This window comes from Cajanus cajan, chromosome 8, assembly GCF_000230855.2.
Source record: "Cajanus cajan strain Asha chromosome 8, NIPB_CcT2T_4, whole genome shotgun sequence".
Taxonomy (NCBI): Eukaryota; Viridiplantae; Streptophyta; class Magnoliopsida; order Fabales; family Fabaceae; genus Cajanus; species Cajanus cajan.
This window is the reverse complement of record NC_138524.1, coordinates 2,538,893-2,558,251: the sequence shown is the minus strand read 5'-3', so window position 1 is coordinate 2,558,251 and position 19,359 is coordinate 2,538,893. Positions and strand designations below refer to the sequence as shown.

General features: G+C 28.9%; 3 protein-coding genes across 4 annotated transcripts; 1 reads left to right on the top strand and 2 right to left on the bottom strand.

The window, feature by feature from the left end:
• Positions 1-1,395: 1,395 nt before the first annotated feature.
• On the bottom strand, positions 1,396-5,805 carry LOC109788546 (Translocon-associated protein (TRAP), alpha subunit). Its single transcript, XM_020347293.2, has 8 exons — positions 5,630-5,805; positions 4,820-4,981; positions 4,666-4,716; positions 4,302-4,390; positions 3,565-3,642; positions 3,257-3,460; positions 1,832-1,903; positions 1,396-1,715 (listed from the first exon to the last, which is right to left on the bottom strand). The coding sequence occupies exons 1-8, from the start codon at positions 5,697-5,699 to the stop codon at positions 1,665-1,667; spliced, it is 777 nt and encodes a 258-aa protein (XP_020202882.1). The 5' UTR covers positions 5,700-5,805; the 3' UTR covers positions 1,396-1,664.
• Positions 5,806-11,641: 5,836 nt separating this feature from the next.
• Positions 11,642-14,644, top strand: LOC109788543 (transcription factor bHLH121). 2 transcript variants are annotated; one of them, XM_020347290.3, is made up of 5 exons: positions 11,642-11,916; positions 12,737-12,844; positions 13,360-13,487; positions 13,600-14,052; positions 14,145-14,644. In XM_020347290.3, exons 2-5 carry the CDS (start codon positions 12,745-12,747, stop codon positions 14,289-14,291), a joined length of 828 nt encoding a protein of 275 aa, XP_020202879.1. In that variant the 5' UTR covers positions 11,642-11,916; positions 12,737-12,744; the 3' UTR covers positions 14,292-14,644. The 2 variants fall into 2 exon arrangements, with proteins under 2 accessions (XP_020202879.1, XP_020202878.1); XM_020347289.3 differs by having other exon boundaries at positions 11,643-11,916; positions 13,591-14,052.
• Positions 14,645-17,661: 3,017 nt separating this feature from the next.
• LOC109788549 (uncharacterized) lies at positions 17,662-18,609 on the bottom strand. Its single transcript, XM_020347295.3, has one exon. The coding sequence runs from the start codon at positions 18,232-18,234 to the stop codon at positions 17,845-17,847; it is 390 nt and encodes a 129-aa protein (XP_020202884.1). The 5' UTR covers positions 18,235-18,609; the 3' UTR covers positions 17,662-17,844.
• Positions 18,610-19,359: the final 750 nt, after the last annotated feature.

Genomic DNA, 19,359 nt, shown 5'->3' with positions numbered 1-19,359 from the left:
TGGAAGAAATATGAAAATAATAGTTTTGCTAAAAAAATATTTTTTCACAGGAAAAAAAAAAGAATTTTGCTAAAAATCTTAAAGAATACTTGTTAAGAAATAAATAAATAAGCTAAATAAAAGTACAACATTAAATAAATTAAGAACTTGGAAAAGTTTTGTTTTCATTAATTACATTTTTTTATTCTTCCTTAAAATTGTCTTAATTATTTTCATCATTTATCAAGATATAATAATGAATGAGTGATATTCGGATTTTTTTCAGTCTATTTAGAAATAAAGAAAAAGTAATGAAATGAAAGAAAAAAAATAAAAAAAATAAAATACAGAAGAGAAGAAGAAAAAAATGCTTTACATGACATTATTTGATTCAAGTGGAAAAAAGGAAATAATAAATTTTATCTCCTCTCAAATTATACTTTTTAGACTTAAAAAAAAAAAGTTCTTAAGAAATTTAAGGTCTGAAAAGAAAATTTCCAGTCATATCCCTCATTTAATAACTGTGTAAACAATTACATCAAAATCATCTCAATTAATTAAATGAAATAAGATGAAATTAAATAAAAACATTTTAAACAAAGTATTCATCACTCGGATGATTTGTAATAATTTTGAAATAATGGTAAAAAAATTAAAATAGGATGCCTGTTATGATCATTTAATTTCTATAAATAAAAAATAAAGTATTAAGCTCTAGCACGAACCTGCCATCATTTCAATACCAACAAAAGAAAAACCAATTAGTGAAGTGCATTTACGTTTCTTCAACTGGGATAAAATCGATTATTTAATTAAACTAATAAAAAAAAATCTCTCAACTGGTTATTCCATGAAATTCTGGTCAAGTTTAACCATGCTAGACTAGAAGCATTCTACATAAGGAATAAAAACCACACAAAACCTCGAAGGATGCTTCCTATTAGCTGCATTCTCAATAATCAAACACCATAAACTGCGTTCAAATCCCTAATCTTGTTTCACCCACATTTTATTGCATTTCCTTCAAAACCAACAAACATTTCACCTCCAGTTTTTCCAAAGTTTTCTCATCATCCAAAAAGTTAGTTTTATTCCTCTTGAATAAAAGTCAACATGCCAGTTTGTAAGGATTTCTCCCTCCAATTTTCTTTCTTCCTGTGTCCTATGGGGTTCCAAAGAGTGTCTTAAGATCTAACTTCCAGACACCATATAATACTAGCTCAACATTAACATCTTTGTAACAACAATAATAATCTTATTCCACTAGGTCAAGATATATATCTGACGACCCCCACAAATCCACTTTCAATTAATCCCATGTCAAAAACTTCCATTCCATTAACCAGGTCCGTGTTAATAAATATAAAACCAGGAAAAGGCATGGATTAGAAAGCAAAATTCCAAAGTCGCCCAAAATAAACACAAAATATAGGTAAAATGAACATTATCTAATAAAATTTTTGCCACATCTCAAATGTCGTATCCTTCCTAACTCAAATCCCTGTTAGTTTAGAAAAAGCTCAACTTCATTCGAAAGGGAAAATGTAAACTTTCTTAAGCTACAACAGAAAGCTAGATCTTTCAGCCAAAATTTCACAACTATTTCCTCGTGCTCTCTCAAACTCGATGCTAGTCTGTTACAGGATTCTGTATTCCATGTGTGGCTGAACGTGAGAATTGCTTATCTACTTCTTCTTCTTTGACTTGCTCGACAGAGACTGGGTATATGCAGTTCCCTGGTGTCAAAATAAAGGGAAGAGAAAAAAATTCATAAGCCCAATAATGTTACATTACAAGTTTAAGCATTAAATATGACATTTCAATAAGTATAGTATAAAGCATAAGAACAGACCTCTAGCCATTCATCTGTTGAAGCATCTGTAGTCCTAGTTCCAACTTCAACCTTTGGAGCCCTCTTTGTTTTCTGACCAAATATTCATGTGCAAGAATGAGATTATCAGAAAAATGATGCAAATAAGTGGCTTGGGTAGGAAATAAAAAGAAAAGCTTGAGAATTTCTTTAAATTAAAATTCTAATAAGCCACCAATCTTAATATTGTATGTGTAAGATCTGATAACTAAGACCTTCCCTAAAAAACAAGAGAGAAACTCTTGTATGCTACAAGAGTAAATGGACTCTCGCTTCAGTTAACTAAGAACCCAAACCAAGATTACACCAATCATATCAGTTAGAGTGATGCTACACGTTCAACAAAAATTGTACAATAACTCATACAACATTTTTGTACCTATCTCTATCCATGACTTCATTTATTATGGAGAGAAATATTATTAATAATAGAGAGAGATAAGCACAAAAGTGATATACAATTTTTGTTGTACATTACCCTACCAGTTATAGCTTAAAACCGTGCAAACATGACTTCTACTACAAAGTGTGTGTTTGTTTTTACATTTCATCCAACTGAACACCAATCCATCCTCCTTGCTTCTACATTTCTGTCTTGGAAAGTGGGGGGAAAAAAACTGTTGAACAGTGTTCAAACGGTAAAACAAACACACTCAAAGCTGCAGATTATTTTATATTTCTCTCAGACCTAGACCATCTAACAATCTCTGACAAATGAAAATTCCGTAGTAGAGTTTATTATGGTAATGGATAGAGGGTAGAAATCTAAAACTAATATACTGCCAAATCCCAGCTAGTATGAAATAGAGTTTAGCCGGAATTTTGAATGAACCATGGAGTTAGGAACTACCAATAAACTCTTTTACAAGTAACATACTCGTAACAGACCATAGTTAGCAAAAAATCAATCCCTATATATTAAACATGAACCTCTATCTTTTTTAGGAGTTTTTCTTCAATAATAGAGTTTGTAAGGATTTTTATAACTTCTTATCTAATTAATTTTTATTTATCATAATTATTATTAATAAAAATATATTTTTTTACAATACAAATTATTTATCATGAATCTAAAATATAATTTATACGTTTAAAAACATTTATGTATGCTTATTTTAAATATAATTTACATATTCAAATATAGTATTTTCAGATATAATTTATTACAAATTTTAATTAAATTATATATAATAAACAAGTCTATGCATCGCACAAGCTAAAATACTAGAAATCAAATAACAAGAGAAGGAGTACCAAATAATTCTTTTGAGTTATGACATTGTAGTTAGCAAATCAAACAAGAACAAAGTGCAAGTAATCAGGACATATTATGAAGAGTACCATTAGCAAACTCTAACAAGGCAATCCTTGATAGCACATTGTTTGAAAAATCAAAGATTTTAGTACCTTAGATAGGTGTTGTATTTGACCATGAATCCATAGCCCAAGGAGGACAAGGAGTGCAGCTCCAAGAGTAACAAGAAAAACAGATTCCATGCTAAGAAAACCACCAGATTCAACGACTTCAACAGTGCCATTAAAAAAGGTGCTTTGGAATGGCTGATCATCTATCTCATATATAATACTGCCCACAAGATCAAAGGTCCCAGGCTGCATAACAGAAAAACCATTAGGCATAATGAGTATAATATTCCCTTGTGATGCTTTACACACTCAGAAGCTAAAAGCATTGGCCTTTAAAGCAATGGACATACCTGCAAGAACTTACTGACTGCAAATAAATATGGGAAAGTAGCCTGTGCTGAGGCTGGTACAGAACCATTGTTAAAACCCTGCAATTAAAACAAAAGCTTGCATTTAAAATAAATATGCAATGCCCTATTAACCATAAGTTCCCAAATTAATTTGTTCAAGGTAATCCAATGTTCCCAAATGGACTTGCAGATCTACTTTAGATGGCTAAGCATTATCTAACTTGACAAAATCATAGGCTCACATTTTATGGGGAACATGGATTAAGGATGGAATTAAAAGGAAATGAAAAACATCACAAACACCTCCTCATACCCCCTTCCAGCATACCTAGTGGCATGTCAGATCTATGATATTCATTCACAAATATGTGGAAAAGCAATTGTCAATACAGAGGGAAAGTATAGCAATCCTTGTCATATGAAACAGTTCTAGCATTTTAAAACATAGTCTTTCAAACTGGGGGTGCGGGGGGCTAGTAAGTGTTATCTTCAAACTCTTGGACACCCAAACAAAAAATACTTTACATTTTACCAGCCAAACCTTTTTGCAGGAATATTTTAAATTCTCTTTTTAACATAAATATTTAACATATTCCCAGTAATTGTTCAGAATTCTGTAGAATCTTCATCAATACTTATCAAGCATGCCCTATTCTTTAAAGTAATATGGGCAGTATAATATTTTATCACAAATAACTAGCCACATTTAATTTGTTTGGGCATTCAACGACTTATACCTGTGCAGTAAGATTTTGAACCAGCATACGGTGATCAAAAGGAAGGTGAACACTAGCCTTGATTGCAATAACATTCATGCTTGTATCCCCTGTTTTCATTCCACACAATGAACGGAATAAGCTAATCTGCTAATGCATGAATACCTTTATTTTTTTTTTTTTTGTTTCTGCACTCTTTGGACATCAGTCAAAAAAAAATGTAAAAGAAAAACAAGGAAAATAAAGATACGTTGAATTGTTATAAGACACAAATGACATGCATAACTACTGAGTAGTGTCAAACATAACAGTTAACATACTGAAAAGTCAAAAGCATCAAACTGCAAACTAAAATACAACCAAGTATCAAATGTGATTGAATTACCATCATTTTTTACACCAACAAGCAGCTCTGTCTCTTCTCCAGCTGTTATCACTGCATCATATTACATGCACAAACAAATTCAATCCACTATGAAACAAAACAAAAGAATGCATTATGAACCATATTTTTGTGCACTAGAAAGAATGATTCTTACATCTTGCACTATTTTTTGGGAATACACTGACTGTATCAATTCCTGGAGCAGAAGCAAAGTTCCCATCACCAAAGTCTTGTACATCATCACCAACGATGCCAATATCATTTGATTCTTCAGTGGTCTCAACAGCATCGTCTGAGTCTGACTGACACCTAGCAACTAACAAGTAGAAAGAAGCACATCTAATCATGGCCATGCAGAAGATGCAGCAAAACATGCCTATCAAGTTATTTGAGAAATCCAGTATGGCAAAGAAAATACAAAATAACAGAGTAACAGACACGAGTAGCCAGCCAAAAGGATGCTGATTTTGAAACAAAAAACATTAGAGTGCAACAAACAGAACCAGATTCCAGAAAAACAAAGCATTATAGCATTATTTTCACCCGACAAGTGAATCTACCTCCGAAATTCAATTTGAAACCTGTGTTAGCAAATACATACTGAATTTGTTTTCGACAGTCGCTCCAAACAATAAAAAAAATGAATGAAATGCAAGTGCTTGATCACAAAATGCCCATGATTAAAAAATGATCTTTCACTCTCTCTAACATCAAAGTAAAAATTCAGTACAAAAAATGATAACAGAACAAAACATATGGTCCCAACGAATATCAGAACTCCAAAAAAATATTCAAAATTTAACAATCGAAAAGCAGATCAGGGCTCAAAAGGGGAGCCGAAAAGAGAGCAATTGGCACTAAAGTAAATCTAATAGGGTATTCTTTTTCATAAATCAACTAACAACTCTCGATAATAGTGACATGCAAGGAAAGATGGATCGGATCTAGATCTGGGGAAGCAGACCTTGGAGAAGAGGAGAAGCTAGGAGGAGAAGTGCAAGAGCGAAGACCCAAAATTTGGGGATGGAAGCCATGGTGTGTAGGGTTAGTGGTATCGCAAATAGCAGTTTCAATTTCAACCCTCAAATGCAGAGATTTGTAATGGGGGTGGTGCGTATCTGACGAACGACTTTCACAATGATGTCGTTTAGATAAATACCGTACTCTCCTCTCCCAGCTTAGATGTCGGATTCGTCGCTTTTCATTGGTCCTTTTACGTGGCACTTGGTGACTCATTTAAATTAAGACAAAATTAATAATTGACTCATTTTTCAGTGTTTTATTATGCTATTCTAGAAAATAAAATAAAATAATTTTATTTTAATTTTTTAATTGAATATTAATTACTATTTTTTAACTACAATTGTTATTCCTCATAATGTATCTAAAACTTATAATTGTGTTACAAATTTTTAATATCATTAAAAAATTTAAAAGTTTTATTATTTTTCTTAATTGTTCACAAAAATTAAGACTGCTTCAAAAAAAAAACAAAAATTAAGAAGACATTTTTTTTATGAAATAGAAGGAATTTAATCTATTCATCTTTTTGTTTTTAAAAATATAATATTTTTTTCTATAATATTCTTAGTTAAATAATAACTAGTATTTTACATTTCACATATCAAATATCTATTAAATATAAATAAAATTTATAATCAATTATATAAATAAATATAATATCTATATAAAACAACTATTTTGTAAAATAATATTTTTAATGATCTTTTCAAAGACAGGATTTTTATAACTTTTTATTTAATATCTAATTTGATGATAATTACTTATAAATTAAATTTTAATATTTTTAAAATAAATTATCAATATATAAAAAAATTCTAGTCCAATATAAATTATTTATTGCAAACCTAAAAGATAATTTATATGTTTAAAATATCTATTTATTTAAAATTTAAATATTATTTTTAGATGTAAATATAATAATTATTTATATACATAATTTATTTTAAATTTTAATCATATAAATAAATATTTAACATGTACATTATAAATGTTAAAATATTAATTATATTTAAGTATATATTATATTATATTATAAATATTTAAATAATTATAAATATTAATTTATATTATTTTAATTTGTATAAATATTTATTTCAAATTATATTATCTTTATAATATATTCATATTTGTATATAATTTATATTTATATTATGTATATGGCTGAACACTTGCATGGTTCTAATGTGCATAATTTTAATAAATGTTGACAATACAAATTATTTTATATTATATTTAAGAAATATTATTTTATTTAAAAATTGTGTTTCATTATTAAAAAATTAAATGACTAATATAAATTGTAAATAAATTTTTTTATATATATTTGAATTTGTAGATTATAATAAAAAGTTAATGATGTATATAAAGAAAAATATATTTTATATAATGAAAATATTTAAATATTTATTATATATGACTATAAAATTTAATGATGTATATATAGAAAAATAAAGTTTATATAGTAAAATTATTCAAATATTTATCATATATAACTAAAATTTATAATAATAAACTATATATAATATAAATGCTATATTTGATAATATAAATTATATTTTAAATGTATATAAATCAATATTTTTAAAGAAATAAATTATATGTTAGGTTTGTGATCCATATTTTATATAATGACATGATATTGTTTTTACTATAATTTTTTTTAAATATTAAAATTATTTATAAATAATTACAAATAAAACAAATTGAAACAAATCTCTATATATAAAACACAGATAATTGTTTTGCGCATTATTATTTTCAAAAAAAAATAATGAGAGAAATTTTAGAGATTCTTTTAATTTTAATCTAATTTAATATTTTCTTGATCATAATTATTTATTAATTATATTTTAATATTTTAAAATAAATTATGAATAGATAAAATAATTTATATTACAATACAAATTATTATCCATAAATACAAAGTATAATTTGTAACGATCCAATAGACCACCACACTAATTACTAAACAACTGTTACGTAGTAAAACACTAAATACCAACACATCAAAATTAGAGTTTATAATGCAACTAGTAACTAATACCTAGATGGTGCCAAGCGTATGGTGGATAGGGTCAGGCGCGGGTTGCCTTAATTTACCTTGTTTTGATGAAAATTGGTGACCATGTATAATATAGTTGGATCTACTACATGTTGTATGATGGTTGAGTTGTGTTATATGTTTTGTATATTGAGTTGTATATTGATGATTGATGAGTTATGTTGAGAATGCTTAAGATGGTGTTGAAAGTTGTGTTCATTAATTTAGGATTAGAATAGATGTTATTTATAAAGTTGTATATCTCATTATAAGGATAGTGTTGTGGTTCTCTAGGAGTTTGTTGAAAATCGTTATTGGGAAGTTGACCTTTAAAGTGGACAGTTGAGTCTTTTCTAGGATCTTAGTTGATGTGGTATATGGGACAGGATGAGACATACTGACTACAAGCGATCAATGTTGATCCTTATGTGGGTAGGGTTGAAACTTACGTGTATTAAATTACCAAATTAGAGCAAGGTACAATGTTGAGGGTTAAAATAACTAATCAAGTATTGAAATGACATAGTATTTGAATGATAGACGACATGCTAATCTCATAGGCGACTTAGTTATGCTAGCTAATGTAATGGTAGTTTCACATCCGAGCTTTTATACCGTAACAAAAATACTAGACTTCCTAATTTATGTGACAATATCTAAGAAATCATGTTGTGTTGTAGATTTTATCCAAACTAGTTGTTGATTTAACTGGATTAAAAATATTGAGTAATTATTTTTGTAGGGTCAATCCACTTAGATTGCTTACTTGTGTCGATTGAAATGTGTGGTTCATATGCTATGTTGAATTGTGATGAGTTATATTTGAGGTATTATTGTGTGTTGTTCAAGTTGGAAACAATGTTGTATTACATTAATAAGTTGTAAGTTGATAGTGTGTTGAATTAAGTTGTTTATGTTGATAATATAGTTGTTTTTACTTTTATAATAATTATGTTGATTATTTGAATATTACCTTACCCTTTTTATGTTTTTACGTGGCAGAGTAATCATACTTTGTATGAAAACAAAGTAGGGATAGATCACTGTTGGAGTTTGTTTCGAGGTTATGTTGGATGGTGACGGTACAAATCTTTTGAGTTATCATAGTGTGACTAGTTGTTAGTAGTTTTGTTTATCCGGCAACTGGGATTTCTTTCATACTTTAGTACCAAAATTTTGTACAGACATGTATACACTATATATAATTTAGTAATTGATAAAAACTTTTAGTTGTACATGTATATATTATCATTTGTATATCCATGCATTACTAGTACGTTAATCTTAGTTGATTGTAGTTTTATATCCTTTTATCGTTAATAATTATACTGTTAAGTGTAATAACCTAATAAATCATTATATTTTATACACTAACATATATAATAAACATTTAATGATATTGCACACATTAAAACAATAATAAAATAAAAACTTAAAAGAATCTATAAATAAAACTATTTGTTGAAGAAAAAGTCCATAAAATTACTTTCACGTAAAATAGTGAATCATATTTAATATATAGAAATAATTTTAAAAAATAATAATGAGTACATGTTTTTTAAATAATTAATATTTTCTACATCAAGGTTAATTAATTAAGTAAAAAACAATTAAGTAAAAACAGAAATAAATAAATATAGAAGTTATCATGAAATATAACAATCCGAGTTTCAACTAAGCTACAATATGTAATTTATCAACCTGAGTTTCATGATATAACGCATGATCTTAAACAAAAAATTAAAACTATTACTGAAGTTTTTCTTTATCTACCACACACACACACATATATATATATATATATATATATATATATATATATATATATATATATATAAATAAATAAAAGTTACCCTTACAAACACAATATTTAAATTCAAAATCTTGAAATTTAAGTATCAAACATTATATCATCTCATCTAACAAAAAATCTTAAATATTTTTATAAAATAAAATATAAAAGTACAAAGTATTTTTATTTTACTAATAACAAATAAGTGTCTTTATGACTTAATTATATATCAAACTTAAAATATTAATAATAATCACAATAAATTTAAAGGTGTGAAAAAAGTATATCACATTTTCTTTAAAAGTAAAATAAATTTTTTAATAAATCATATTCATGGTGTACAAAATATATTTGCACATAATCTATATTATTAATAAAGAAAATTATCTCATTTGAAATTCATATTTTTAAAAAATTTTATCTTTATAACTATCTTTTTATAAATTATAACTTTTTTTGTTTTTATGTAAATTTTTTTATAATTACCTAAATTTTAAATAATCACTTACTATTATATATGTTTTTATTATTTATTATTTATAAAAATAATTCCAAAAAAATGAAATATATTTTGTATGCTAATATTATAAATATAAATAATGCATAGTAGTAAAATCCAAACACTCCAAGACACATTTAAACGTGACATACAAGTACAACAGCTTCACAACACGTGCGTTGTTTATCGATATAAATCCAAGCCATCTATCTTCACCAAATAATTATTAAAACAATAATAATATTTTTAAAATATATAATTTCAACATCTGTAGATAATTGAATATTTTTAAGTATTTCACTTAGCGAAAGAAATTGATTTCTCACCATTTATTAGAGGATACACTGATATAAAATAACTTTTTTTAATTATTTTCGTTATTAGGAACACCTTCTTTAATATTATTCTATTTTTTTTTCTTGATTAAAATTTATTCAAAATTAAGTATCTTTATAGATTTTATCAATAAATACTCATCAATGACAGATTTAATAAATCTTGTTGAAACAACTTTTAAAATAATTATTATAAAACTTAATAAATATAAAACACCTTTTTTTTTCCTATGTAATGTAGTGTTCTAAAACTGTTATATTATTTTATTTTTTTTTTCCATGTTGTGTAGAGTTCTAAATCCTAAACTGATTTATAAAACATAATTTTTACCAATCAAATATTATTTTAACATATATATTATTAAGTTTAAAGATATTTATAAAAAAAAATTGCCAATAATTATTATTTATTTTTAATAAAAAAAACTTTCAAAAATCATAAAGAAAAAAATGAAGGAAAAAATAATCAATAAATCATATTTAAAAAATTTGAAAATTACTTAAAATCTTATCAGCTAATTGCTTAAATTTGATATGACAATATTAAATCCAATAAATAAATTTGTACTCTAAATATTCTTCATAACTAAAATTTATTAAAAATTTTAAATGTTATAAAATTTAGCCTCTATATTAAAATTTTTTTTTGTTATCTTTTCATCAAATTAACATCAATGATGTTAATAAAATACAACAGAAGATAACATTAAACATTACTTAAAAATTAGAGAAGCAAGTTTAATTATTTTAAAATAGTAGGATCAAATTAAATATTTCATAAACAAAAGAATTAAGTTAGACAAAATTTTATCTTAACATTTTTGCCTAGTCAAATTTGAATTTTCTTTTATTTATTTAATAATTTATTTTATTAGATAACTCTTTCATTTTGTGATCATTTTTTTTTAATTTCAAGCACTCAATTTGTTGTCATTCATAATCCTTATCTAAAAAATAATAATAGATAACTTTTTATTCAATTTGATTTTAATTTTTTTAAATGTTCCATGTAGTCCAATTACTTTTAAAATATTTAATTTGATTATCTAATTTCTTAAAAAATATTTAATGATCTTCGTTTATCTAATTTTATTAACACTTTAAATCTAGCCATAATGACAATATTAAACATGTTTTAATAATTAAAGGATAAAATTATATTTTTAAAAAATAATAAAATTAAGTTGAATATTAAAAAATAGAGTGATTAGTCTTTGATTTACTATGATTTGTGATGTTGGCGATGCAAACTGTTTTATGTCATACAATTAAACCCTAACCTGTTATGTTCTAATTCAAATATGATATGTTGAATGTTCATGTATCTGTTCTTATCATTGCACAGCGCAATCCATTAGGAATACTGGAATAGTCCAATCCAATGCGAGTGACCTTTGCACCGAATAATAAATAAATAAAGGCAGTGACTTACATTTGTCATTGGGAATTGATTCCAAAAAAATTGGGAGAAGAGATAACAGGGGAAAGTGGGAAACAGTTGATGATCCCAATGGGAATTGGGAAGTGGCAAAATTGAGGATCATCAACCATAGATAATCAGGTAAACTCTCTATCGTTCATGTTTTCTCATCATCAAACATTATTCATATACCTTTTCTTCAATTCCTTCCAATAATTGAAGTTCCTTGTCGTCGTTTTCAACCCGATTACGGGTACAATTTTTTGTCTTACTTTTCTTTCTCCTTCCAATGTTGAATTTTTCATTCTTATGGCTTAATTGACATGGGTTTTCCCATGCTAATCTGTTTAATCCTAAACTAGTATTGTGTAGTAAATTGATTGTACATTGTTAGAAATTTATAATCGTGCTTTGATCATAAGGGTATTCTTATAAATAATGTGATATTCTGTTGGGAATTGTATTGATTTACTAATAAGAAAAACTAAAGCGAGCATGTCATTGTACTGCCTGATAATAACTTCAATGATTTATCTTGTCATTAGAGAATTTTATTGGCTCATAGCAGTAATAGGTTATGTTGACAATTTGCTTTGTTCCTATACCCTATTCCTCCTTAAGCAGTAACAGAACAACACAAACATTAAAATAAATGGAGAAAATTAAAAGCTCTGGAGTTTTTAAACGGGAAAAAATCTATGGGATAAGCACCAGCTTACATAGTTACTGAGAATTTAGGTTATAATTCTATGAAATTGAATACCTTCATCTAAATGTGTTGAAATAAATTTTCAAGTCATTGCTTTTGGACATGACAAAGATTACTAGTTGAAGTAAAATGCTTACATTAGTTTGATAATTATGGTTTTCCTTATTCTCCAAAGCTGAAACAAATGATCTAAACGTTGATTAAACTATTTTTCCTTTTGTAACTAATGTATCTGCTGCCAAATGTCTGAAGTTGAACCAATGGATTGTACAGCTGCAAGAAAGACACTAAAGGCTGACCGAGAAAAGCTTAGGAGGGATCGGCTCAATGAACAGTTTGTAGAACTGGGCAACATTTTAGGTAAATCAAATTTCACTTTCTCACATTAAAATTACAAAAATGGAGTAGACTGGTAAAAAATGTAATGGGTTTTTGATATTCTATTGTTATTCTTGACTTACTAATGATATCCAACTACAGGATGTGTTAATAATAACTGAAGCATTGTAACTAACATTATCCATATTGTTTTTATGTTATTCAAGTGGCATTGGTTTGTATTTCTTTTGCCTTGCCCAAAACACTGGTTCATCCACAAAGTACTTTATGCTGCTTTGTCATTTTAAAAAAAAAAAGGAGTTTTCTTTGGATCTTCATACTTGCATAATGTCAATGACTTTAGTATTGGAATTAATCTGATTGGAGTTTAATTTTTTTCAACTACATGTAACAGAGGTTACTTTAGGTTAGACATGCTGATAATTTGCATCAAACAAAGTGTTGCCTGTGGCTTCTTTAGAATTTGTCCATGTGATGGTAAAAACTAATTAAATAGCGTCTTAAATAACTCTGCCTGTGGTGACTCTGAAATGCAGACCCTGATAGGCCCAAAAATGACAAAGCAACCATTCTAGGTGATACTATTCAATTGCTAAAGGACCTTACTTCTCAAGTTAGTAAACTTAAAGATGAATATACTACACTTAATGAAGAATCATGTGAGGTAATATTTTCTCATTTTGCTCTGATGAATCTCGCCTTGATGCTTTTGGGACATGACTACGTAAAATGATAAAGGAAATAATGATATTTCGTTAAATTTTAAGTTGTCTCAGGAGAAAAATGATCTGAGAGAAGAGAAGGCTTCTCTTAAATCGGATATTGAGAGGTTGAATAATCAGTATCAGCAACAGCTCAGGACTATGTCTCCATGGACTGCAATGGATCATTCAGTAATGCTAGCTCCACCATCATATCCGTATCCAATGCCAATGCCAATGCCAATACCTCCTGCTCCAATTGGCATGCAACCATACCCTTTCTATGCTAATCAACATTCTGGAATCATCCCTAACCCTTGTTCAACATTTGTTCCTTATTTAGTCCCCAATACCTTTGTTGAACAGCAATCCACCCAGCATATATCCCCACCACTTCATCCAGGTTTTCAGTCCTGTGTGTCAGGAAAACAAGAATCCAGTAACAAATCATCCAAGGAGAGCAAGGCTGAAAAACAGGAGGATTCCAATGATGTGACTGCAGACCTGACTCCTGGGTTTGCAGATCAGGTTAGTGTTGCTTTTCAAGGAAATCTTGTAACCTATTGTTATGATACAAAAAGTATTGGATTCAAGTGGAGTTTGTGTGTTGGATTTTGCAGGACTTGTTATCTGGACAAAGAAAATGTAGCATGTTGTCAAGGAAGGAAAGCAGTTGCACTGAATTGAGTTCGTTAGGTAGGAGTTCCTTGTCTTGTAGCATTCAGGATAGTTCATCAAGTAGTGTAGTTCACGAGCACAAAGGCTAGTGAATGAGAAATGGCTCAGTTTTAGTCAAGTGCTTATGGCTTTTGACGCCACAATTAAGTTTTCCATTAGTTTAATTGCTACAACTGTCTGGAGGTATAAGTCACTTGTTTACTTATTATTCTTTTTAACAGTCACTTCTGTTATCTAAGTAGGCTTAAAAGTCACTTCTGTTGTAGCATTCAGGATAGTTCATTAAGTAGTGTAGTTCTCGAGCACAAAGGCTAGTAAATGAGAAATGACTCAGTTTTAGTCAAGTGCTTATGGCTTTTGCAGCCACAATTATGTATTTATGTTTCCATATTTTAATTGCTGCAACTCTCTGGAGGTATGTAAGTCACTTGTTTTGTTATTATTCTTTCTTAAAAGTCACTTCTGTTACCAAGTTGACGAGAGTGGCTAATGTGTAGGGAAGGTAAATCCCTTCACCTATCGACCGTGGACCAGAAATTGTATTTATGTATATATGCATCATTTTTTTTATACAACAGAGATATAGAAAGAGGATAAAAAAATGTGAGATAAGATTGTTGGTTTAATGGAGATAAAAATAAAAGTAATATTGTAAAATGCTATATAAATAATATAATTCTATATAAACTAGACTCTGGATGGTTCTATGTGCTAGTTAAACCACGTGACAGCAAGAGAATGCCCCCCTGCAACACAAAGAGAATGCATGCACACATATATATACATATATATATATATATATATATATATATATATGGGAAATAAATAAATTTAATCGAACAGCTGGCGAGTGACCTGTTGTTATAAATTTATAATAATAAACAAGTAAAAACGGCTGTTTTCAGTGTCTTGCACGAACATGTAAAAGGAAAGAAAAAGAATCTCACAAAGGGAGCAGCTAATGGTCATTAGATTCTTGATTGAATATTGACATGGGTGTAAACAATAGAACTAATGCCAGCACGCCAGTGGCACTCTTTGCAAGTTCTCTCTTTAATTATTGAGTAAAATTCAAGTGTTTTGCGAGCGTGCCGCACATGTTGGTAACACCGCGAGACATGGATTTTTTAAGCAACAAATAGTTATTTTTTAAGTGATTTCACTGTGATTATATCCTTAATGTAGATTTCTACGCCAATCCAAACATTGTAAATTATTAGCGGGTTATGGTTTTTGGTACCAGACTACAAGTAAATATTGTTGGCCTTTCTTAGGTAGGTAGAAAATTTTATTGAGCAGTCTAACATATTGCAACGTTCTTTTTGTTGGCTGTAAATGACAAGATTAGCCGGACTAAAAATATGACGCAAGTATGTTAAAAAGAAGAGATTAAGAATCAAGAACAATAAAACCTGTACCTACTAAAAGCAGACACAGAGGTGTAATATATATTTGTTGCTTATGATATGACGATATTCTAATTTGATATTTTGCTTTTTAAACTAAAAAAGAAATGCTGAACAGATTTAAAAACTATATTACAAGGCAATACATAATCGACACCAATATTTTAACAATATTACGCGTCAAAAAGATTACTGTACTCCGTTCCATCAATCTTGTTCAATGTATGATTGTTGTGCTGCTAATGTAAGTATTTTCTGCATTCCATTGGTTATCAAAATTTCTCCAAAAAATGATGATAATCTTGATAGTTGTTAAAAGTGAGTTAAAGCTGATTTTTCACTTCATATCATTTGGGTAATAATAAGGAAATTCAATTAAGTTAATTTGCACATGATTAAGAAAAAACTAAATTTGCAAGAACTACTAGTACAGAGAAAAAAATTTGGTAGGACAGAAGTTGCACTCAAAGAATATATGCCAAAGCTAACTTGATATGAGAAGAAAGAAGCTTATATAAACCTTAGAAGACAACCTAGTGTGCTTATGATACAGTCTAGTTCTGCATGTGTCATTGAGTAGAAAGAAAGACAGTAAAATGGGGTGGTTCTACCCAAAGAAGAAAAGTTCAGAATGGAAGCAGGGATACAAATTGGCAGAGCAGAGCATGGACACTGCTTCTCTTTCTCCAACTCTTCACTTGCTTGTGATATTAGGCATTGTCCTTAGCTTGTTGTGGCTCTCCCATTACATCACCTACAAGGCTCAGCAGAATCACACAGTCATATACTTTCAGTTATTCCTCTTCTTCTCACCCATCTTGTTCATACTCTTCTTGCTCTCATATTCCTACTGTGGAAGGCTCAACTTTTGCTTCATGCTTTCTGGGCACAAGTCACTCCAACGAGCTGTGGTGTCTCCCTTGAAGCTGGAATGTACTCATCTTGTTGCTACTACTGCTACTGCTATCATTTTCTTATTAATCTTCATTTTATTCTAAGTGGTTCTTAGGACCTCTCAAATAAGGAGACAGAATTCCCACATGGTATCACCACACTAGTTATAGAGAAGCCTTTGTAGCAAATTCTATGTTCTTGTTCACATGCAGGCCATATATATTCACATATATTGATATATTACTGAATTATTTGCTGATATTCTCTATGTAAATTAAGTTTTAGTTGTTTCACTTGTGGAAACATGGAATTTGATCTCCGCGTAGCAATTCAATGGTTTGTTTTTGCTATCCTTTTCTCGTGAGTTTAATTGTTCATCTGATCCTTATATCTGCATAAACTTTAGTCTCTACACAAACTCTTTTTAATCTAATTTGGCCCCTCATGTCCAAAATTATAGGGACTAAACGAATTCAAAAGTGTATGAGTAGGGGTTAAAATGAGTAATATTTAGGTGTAGGAACTAAAACGTGAAGATTGTATTGGTGAGACTAAATGAATAATTAAATCTTTTATTGTTCTTGTGTTGGTGAAATTTATGAAAGCAGACCAAGTTAATTTAATAGGAATGCATAGCAACCTTTTTCCATTGTCGACGAAAACCACACGGCTTGACAAGTGTTAATGGGGTGTTTCTAATGTTAATGTGTTCATAATTTCATGTATAACTATCCTATTTTTAATTGATTCGAGAGTCCTATAAATAATAATTAAAAAAACTGGTGCATATAACTAAGTTTTGAACAAGACTCAGAGAAATTCCATAGTTTTATATCAAAAGGATAAGCATATTCATGAAAATGGTGTTTAAAAATACTTGTTTAATTTTGTCATGAACTTCTTTTTCCGGATCAATAGTTCATAATATATAGACAATAATGAAAATCGAACCTAAATTCTTGTACATCTAATCAAATATTACCACTGAACTGATTTTAGTGGTTAACTTTTTATGACTCTAATATCGGTTTTGTTTAATCAAATTTAATGGTAAAGGACTTATGCCACACCAAAGCAACCCTCTTTTCCAACCAAAAATTCTGAAAAACCAAAAATCTCAGTTTCATTTTTGCCATCATTTAGAAGTGACACATAAACATATGAGAATCACCTTGAACACGATTCATATATTCATACAATCACCATCATATATGTATCTACATATTAACATATTACAATATTGAAAGGATTTTTATCACAGATTCATAGCAAGTAAAAACCAAAAATGAAAAGGCATAGAAAAATAAAACCAACCTATAAAAAACAAAACCAAAAATCCAAATCAAACAAACCAGCTGTCAAGAAAGTTGGATTGAAATTGCACCATTACGAGCAACACCAGGATCAAAGCAGCCACACCCCATGGAGAGCTTCCTTCTGAAGGGCTTTGGTTGGTTCCCCTGCGCCTCTCCCACGGTAACGAAGCAGAGAACCAATCTGAATTCTCCATTGATGATAACCAACGAACTATGAGTATTAGCACCACTGGGGTGGCAAAAAGTAGCCAACTCAATTGTTTTTCAGCACTTTCAACCACTTCTTCGTAGGAAAAGTACCATGAAATGGCAAGGAAGGCGAAGATGAGTGCTAAGATTAGCAGAATAGGATATGGCAGGGGATTCAGAGTGAAACCATCCAAAACAGAGGAGGCTCTGTTTTTATCATAAGCCATTGAATTTGATGGCCTTTTGAGTATTGGAATTCAGAGTGAGAAGCTTGAAAGACCTTTTTATTTTATAGCAAAACAAAACAGAGGAGTGAGTGTCTGATTTTTAGATCTTGCTACGGGTTATCCCAATCCACTAGGTCACAACACTCATAGTTCTGTGACTACTGTTGATTCGAAGAATTTTCATACACAACAAGAGCTAAATACGAAATTTTATACTAAATAGTCTCTAATTTGGTACGTGGCCTACTTGTGGAAGTAAGTTGTACTCTATGATTCTCTATTGTTTGATTTGTGGAGCTTTTTGATAAATGAGATAAGTCAAGACAAGAGAGGTAGTGTTAGTGTTAGCATGTACAACATGCTGAAAATGGGGTGAGGGAATTTCCTTACTGAAAAGGTTAATGCTATTGGCATGGTACAACATAACATACGTGTTTTATTTTTCAGAGTTTCAATTAATTGATTTTGACTTGGTTGGTTGGATTGTAAATGCAAATTACGAGTATTGTCCCATTTTGCCCAAAAGGAAGACATCTTTCATGTACTATCAAGCACGGCACCTCTCTTATTGTAAAAGACGCACTATACTTTTTTCGAAATATTTTATCTTAACCAGTAAAAAAAAAACATTTTTATTTTAATTTTCATGTTTTGGGATTTACATTATGAATCATTTACATGATGATTAGCTAATAGTTTAAAAAATATTTAAAATGTCAATTTCTCTAATTATATTCTTAATTTAAATGTCATACTACGGTAAATTTATTTGGTTAACATTGTATCAAAATAATGTATTTTGTAAAGGGAATTTAAGTTTACACGATAAAATAATGCATTTTAATATTTTTTTTTAAAGGACTATACAAATATAGAAAAAATATTACATGTTTGTGTATTTAGTTGTCTCACAATTTAAACATTAATGAAGTTTTAGTAAAAATTAGAGAGCATGACGTTTGAAACATAAATAATTTCATGTACTGGTTATTTGCAATATAGATTAATTTTTATAAGAACTTGATAGTTAAATTGATACCACTTAAAAAAGAAAAACTGATATCGATTTATATGATTAGGGTTTGAGCGTAGTGTGAACACCGAAAGTATGGTTTTTCTTTGGTG